The following is a 6,729-nucleotide window of genomic DNA, read 5'->3' on the forward strand; positions in this document are numbered from 1 at the left end:
GAAGCAGGGCTTGACCCCACGACCCTAAGATCATGACCTGAGCCAAAACCAGGAGTTGGACACTCAACCCACTGCACTACCCAGAGGCACCTCAGTTTCTTAAATTTTTTTTTTTAAGATTTTATTTATTTATTTGACAGAGAGAGACAGCCAGCGAGAGAGGGAACACAAGCGGGGGGAGTGGGAGAGGAAGAAGCAGGCTCCCAGCAGAGGAGCCTGATGTGGGGCTCAATCCCAGAACGCTGGGATCACGCCCTGGGCCGAAGGCAGACGCTTAATGACTGCGCTACCCAGGAGTCCCCAGTTTCTTAAATTTTTAAATAAAATAGAAATGAATAGAGATTTCCCTAACTTGAAAAAAGGGATTGCTCTCAGTTCAAAAATAAATAGTATGCATAATAGAGAAAGATTATTACCATATACAATTTTGTATTATGTTCCTGTAGTAGCCAATACAATTAGACCAAAAAAGAAAAAACAAATTGGAGAAACAATAAAACACTATGCAAAAATAAGGTAATTCAGTAATTATAAAATTTATAAAAATCAATATATTTAACATATGTAAATCATAATCAGTTAAAGGATGTAATGAGGTAAAATTATAATAGAAGAGTGAATACTATTTATAATGGAAACAAAAATATAAAATACCTTGGAGTTAGCCTAACAAGAAAATTTAACATGTAAATTTAAAACATCCCTGAAGGACACAAAAGAATTCATAAAATTCATACCATGCTATTGAATCAGAAGACAGCATAAGAACACCTTTGATGTCAGTTCTCCTTCAGTTGTCATTCTCCATTAATTGTTTATTCTTCCTAAATTTGATGTGGGGGGGATTTTTAGGTAGATGTGCTACTTCTAAAATCACACAGAGAAACAAACAAGCACAAATAGCCAGGTAAAATTCTGAAAGGAAAAAATGAGAGATGATTAGATCCACAAAGTTATAAAGCCTCAATAATGAAATAGTGTGGTACTGGCACACAAGTAAAGAGATCACTGGAGGGGAGAAAGTGCTAAGTTCAGGAATATGGCCAAGTACGTATGAGAATTTAGTTTGTGATAAAGGTAGCATCTCATCTCAACGGGGGCAAAAGATGAGATTCTTCAGTAAATGCTGTGGGGGCACAACTGGGCAGACATTGGGGGAGAAAAGTTAGACCCACCATTCAGACCTCACACAAAAATATATTCCAGATATATTAAATGTTAAAAACACCACCATAAAAGTGCTAGGACAAGCATAGAGAAATCTTTTTATACCTCCAAATGGAGGGAACTTTTCTAACTATATATCAAAACCAGAAGTCCTAAAGAAAGCAACTAGTTAGTTAGACCACGTAATTTTTTTTTAATCTGTGTGATGAAAACCACCAAAAACTAATAAAAAATAGCTTAACTGTCCATAAGCCTGGGCTTGGTGGCCTATATGTTTAGTCTGCATCTATCCTTCATATTTAAAAATTGACATAACACTGAAAAATAAATCCGTAAAATCAATAAATCAGAGGGCCAGTGGCCCATGTGAGGAGTTTTCAAATGAAATCGCAACACCGAAAATTCAGTACGAAAAAAAATTTTAGCTGTCATCTATAATCCCAGTTACCTGTAATCAGTGTCAGTCACTGGGTAAATCCTTCTGGTTTTTTATATTTACAGATACATATAAATCCTTTGGTCTTTTATCTACATAAATATACATAAGTTTCTTAACCAAATGGAATCATTCTGTACCTACCGTTTTGTTCCTCTTTTCATTCAGTGATATGTGGAACATTTTATAGATAATAAACATTATCTTCAATATCATTTTTAATGGCTATGTACTAGTCCATTTTATGGATCTACTGTAACTTATTATTGATACTTGAGCTATTTCTAATTGTTTGCATTTAGCTGAATAAAAATAAATCTTAACTACTTGGACACCTTCTTAATTTACAAGGGTATGTGTGTCATTTGCAAGTACAGTCACTTTGGTTGGCACTTGCCTCTGGTCACAGTCCTGCCTCGGCAGCTCTCCCTGACCTAAAGTCTTTGATCCAAACAAATCTTCACATGCTTGCTCACTGTGCCCCAGGCTATCCTCTCTGTAGCTGCAGTGTGCCTGATTGAGCAAGGAGCGATGTTGTGAAAAAATCGTATGGCTGGCTTGAAGTCAAATGTTCCAAAATGTGGTTGTTGCTCAGAAAGCCAGGGGGGCAAATGATGCTATTGCCATGTTAGAGAACAAGCCCTTGATTTGGGGCTGCTCTTTTTGTACTGAACTGTGCTGTCCAATCCATTAGCCACTAGCTGCATGTGGCCATTTAAATTTAAATATAAATACATTAAAATAAAAATTAAATTAAAAATTCAGTTACAGGGCACCTGGCTGGCTCAGTCAGTAGAACATGCAACTCTTGATCTCAGGGTTGTGAGTTTGAGCCCCACGATGGGTGTAGAGATTACAAAAAAATAAAGACAGAAACTTTAAAAAATTAAAAATAAATAAATATGAAATATTCAGTTCCTTAGTTGCAGTGGCTGCATTTCAAGCACTCAGTAGCCATATGTGGTTTGTGGCTACCATAAGTAATCATGCAGAGGACATTTGCATCATTACAGAAAATTCTTTTGGACAGTGATGGCAGGGGGCATCCCACTGCCTATTAAAAAGATACACCTGCACTGCCTTCCCTACAATGTCCAGGTACGGTAAGCAATGAAGAATACATTGTTTATGTTAATGATTCAGTTACATTTTGAAAAACACAAAACATTTTCGGCACTGTTACTATATGCGTCAGGCCTTCCCTATATTATCTTGTAGCCTAGTTATTTTGCCCATTTCAAGATGAGGCTCCTAGGGGTGCCCGGGCGGCTGAGTCACTTAAGCGTCTGCCTTCGGCTCAGGTCATGATCCCAGGGTCCTGGGGTCAAGCCCCACATTGGGCTCCGTGCTTGGCGGGGAGCCTGATTTTCCCTCTCCCTCTGCTTCTCCCCCTGCTTGTGCTTGCGAGCTCTTTCTCTCTCTGTCTGTCAAATAAATAAAATCTTTTTAAAAAAATAAATAAGGATGAGGTTCCTAGAATCAAAGATGAAGTAACTTGTCCTTAGCAAATGGCCAATATGTGGGGGACAGGGCCTTTGACCCACAGTCTTCAGATTCCATGTAGGGCATTGGCTTTACCACCTCCTGTCACTCTCCTCCCCACACATTTTATTCCGTGTCCAGCCGTGAAAGGCATTCCTACCCAGAAAGAAGTTCTACTGTATCTAGTTGTGGAAGAATGTTTCAGAATTGTAAAAATGAAAGTTAAGCTGTTACTCTATTGAAATTATTTATGCTTCCTACTTCTATTTCTAGCTTGAGCAGTTTCGGACCCTGCTTTTCACTTCAGAGGGGGAGAAAGAGAAAAGAATGGTGGACAATTTCCGCCCCCTTCAGCCCCTAATGAATCGCACTGTCCGCTCTTCCTTCCGTCATGATTATGTCCTGAATGTACAAGTGAAACCCCAGCCTTCAACTAGCCAAGCGACCCCATAAGGCGCTCATCTATAGACAGTACTTTGCTTTAATAAATAGTAGCTTTTTAAAAGTTGCTAACTGGACTATTCTAAACACCTGCATTTAATAATCATTATAGATACGCATTTCTTGGTGTGGCAGTGCTCCATCAGTCTTTGAGGAAACTTCTTTGGTAAACGAGTTCTTAATTCTATTGATAATGACATTTAACGCTGAAGTAGCAGCAAGAGCTGTGAGTTTCTCCTACAGCAACCTGTTGGTAATTGTAATGTCTTTTTATGTCTGATACTTCTGCACTGCCTTTTTATGTTTATTAGTTAGTAGTTCTATAGAGTTATAAGTAGGGATGGTAATCAAAATATTTAGCAACCAGAAAGGCACAGACACTGACCATCCAGAAAGCAGGCCTTTCAGAAACAGCCCCAGGGCCCAAACTGGTACTTCCTGGCTCTCTGAACATCAGCCATGGTTTTAGGTATATTTTATTTCAAAACACGAATGTATATTCTTTTATGAGGCCTTCTCAATAAGTGTATTTGCCCTGATCTTTAGTTGTCATTCCTAGTACACGATATGCTTACTATCAATTTATGATATAGAAAAAATATTTTGTAGTTCAAAGAAAATAAGAATTTACCTATAACTGGGAATCCTTTTGCACTTCTGAAGATTAGATATATTACTTCAAGACTTGATCATGTAGAAAGCATATGCAGAACGTTTTAAAGAAAATGCTTGAAGTGCCTAGAATTTAAAATTCTTTCATGACATATTTATAGAAATCTTTTTCAAAAGACTAGTAATATAAGTCTATATTTTATAGTGTTATTTTGCATTATTTGTACACTGTTTCATAAATATAATATTTTTTTACAATGACAGAACTATCTTGACTTCCCTTGAAAGCTGTCTGAACTTTATTTCATAGTTGAGGTTCTGTGCAAGGCAGGTGCTCAACATAAACTTCCCAATTTATACAGTGGTTTAGAAGACTTTTGCTACAGTAATAAGAAGAGAAACTTCACAGGCTGAATCTAGAGAATTCTACATATTCTGAGGAATCCATGCCATTGTTGCCTTTGCTTGTAAATGTCTTGGAATGTTTCTAGTTGCCCATAAGCCTGTGTTCAAACTCATATTGCTTTTACTGGTAGTATTTCTTTCAGTAGTATGTTCATCGTCTGACCTGCAAAGGTAGGGTTGGATGAGTAGACTTAACACTACTGAACTGTACACTGGAAAATGTTAAGATGGTAAATTTTATGTGTATTTTACCACAATTAAAAATAAATAATACATTCAGTAGGAAAAAAAAATAAGGTTGGAGTTGTCTGTGTAAGTTTGGGGGGATATCTGCTTTTAAAAAAGAGAGGGGTGAAGGCATTTGCTTCTAGAGTGCATGCGTTTTCTGGGAAGAAAATGAATAAAACTCTTGAAAGGATAAATGTTGGGGGGAAAGTTTATGTTAACTGTATATACTTGATCTGTTCAAACTGTAGTTACCTTTAAAAGGGTTAAACACACAAGACACACGTTTTCCAGACACATGGGCTTCCCTCCTAGGCCTCTTGCAAACTCCTCGTGCAAAATTCTATTGCAGTGAATCTTCCAAATTGGAGTGAGAGCCAACATAGCAATGCCTGATTTACCCATAAATCTTAGAACTGCAAAGATGATGTATTTGCTGGGTGTGTTCCGGTTTGCCACTCCTGATGTACTTGCACCTGGTGTTCTGCTGTGATGATTAGCCGTGTCCTCTCACTCTCAACCATGTCCCGGTCTGCGTGATAAATTCTTGGTTACCTTCTCCATAGAGGTTATGGAAACTGCCTTGGGGAGGTGTGGTTCCCCCCACTGCCTTAGTCATATGACCTCCAAAGGAGTGCTGCAGATTCCGGGGTACTGATATACCCTAACAAGAAACTTTTTGTCTTTTGTGTCTCCAAAAGTGTTGTACTTGTACCTTCCTAAACTTGAAGGGGGAAAATGGGCTTGAGGTCTGTCAGTGGGCTTGAGAAAGAATTTTGTATTAACATTGCTGCTCATCTTCATTAAATACTGTAATAAAACCCTTTCTTTACAATATTAATATTTGTTGAATGGCTTTTTCTTCCTATTAGTTTTTTTTTTTAATATGTACAATGTCTGTAAAATTAGCAAGACATCCTTTACCATGTAGATCAGAAAGTGACTGGAAAACTCCTAACAGATTTATTAGAAAAGCAGGAAAACAAAAACCACCTGCTTCTCAGCTCACCTCTTTCTGTCAGATCAGTGCCCAGTCTGCTGACAGCACCAATAGGGCAAGCTGTGAGTCCTTTTCTCCTCTCCAGAACTATGTGGGTTAGGGTAAGGTTGGCTATTCTAACGGCAGGCATCCACCTCAAAAAATTTGGGAAGATGTCTTTCCCTTGCTCACTGGAGGACACATTTCTTTTGGTGTGGAATTAGCAAAACTACAGTATTGTAATCACTTAGGTATTTTTCTATGTCACTAGAAGAACCAACATTATTTACCTGATACCTGTTCTACTTAATGTTTTATTATCTTTCTAATTCAACTTTTTGGTTAAATTCTTTTCTATAAAATGTTACTGATCAAAAATGGATATAGTTTATTAAAGCAAATAGGCTCTAATTTTGACCATATAATGAGTACATCTAAACAGTACTGGCTACTTTACATGTAAATGGTAATGCATTCTTGTTAGGAACTGAATGTTTATGGCCCCCCATTCATATGTTGAAACCTAACCCCCAGTGTGATGGTATTAGGAGGTGGGGCCTTTGGGAGGTGATTAGGTCGTAAGGGTGATACCTCATGATGGGGTCAGTGCCCTTATAAATGAGACCCCAGAGAGCTCTCTCACTTCTTCCGCTGTGTGGGGACACAGCAAGAAGATGGCCATCAACAAGCCAGTAAGGAAGTTCTCACCAGATACTGAATCTGCTGGCACCTTGATCTTGGATTTCCAGGCTCCAGAACTGTGAGAAATAAATTACTGTTGTTTGTAAGCTTCCCAGTCTATGGTACATTGTTACAGCCGCCCAAACAGACTAAGACACTTGTCATCCCTATGTACATTCTGATTCCTGATGTTTGAGTTCAACCACTGTTCAGAAATGATACTTTGGTTTGGGCTCTAGGTGGGGATACAACTCCGCCAGCCTTCCTTCTCAAACCACCAGTACTTATGTTAATTAGTGCT

General features: G+C 38.3%; 1 protein-coding gene across 1 annotated transcript in view; it reads left to right on the top strand.

Moving 5' to 3' along the window:
* Positions 1–5,609, top strand: part of CA5B (carbonic anhydrase 5B) — a 53,664-nt gene extending 48,055 nt beyond the window's left edge. The window contains exon 8 of the mRNA XM_034649891.1: positions 3,359–5,609. Coding sequence (XP_034505782.1) covers positions 3,359–3,538 — 180 coding nt within the window. The 3' untranslated portion in view covers positions 3,539–5,609. The remainder of the gene's footprint in view (positions 1–3,358) is intronic.
* Positions 5,610–6,729: the final 1,120 nt, after the last annotated feature.

This window comes from Ailuropoda melanoleuca, chromosome X, assembly GCF_002007445.2.
Source record: "Ailuropoda melanoleuca isolate Jingjing chromosome X, ASM200744v2, whole genome shotgun sequence".
In the NCBI taxonomy this organism is placed as follows: domain Eukaryota; kingdom Metazoa; phylum Chordata; class Mammalia; order Carnivora; family Ursidae; genus Ailuropoda; species Ailuropoda melanoleuca.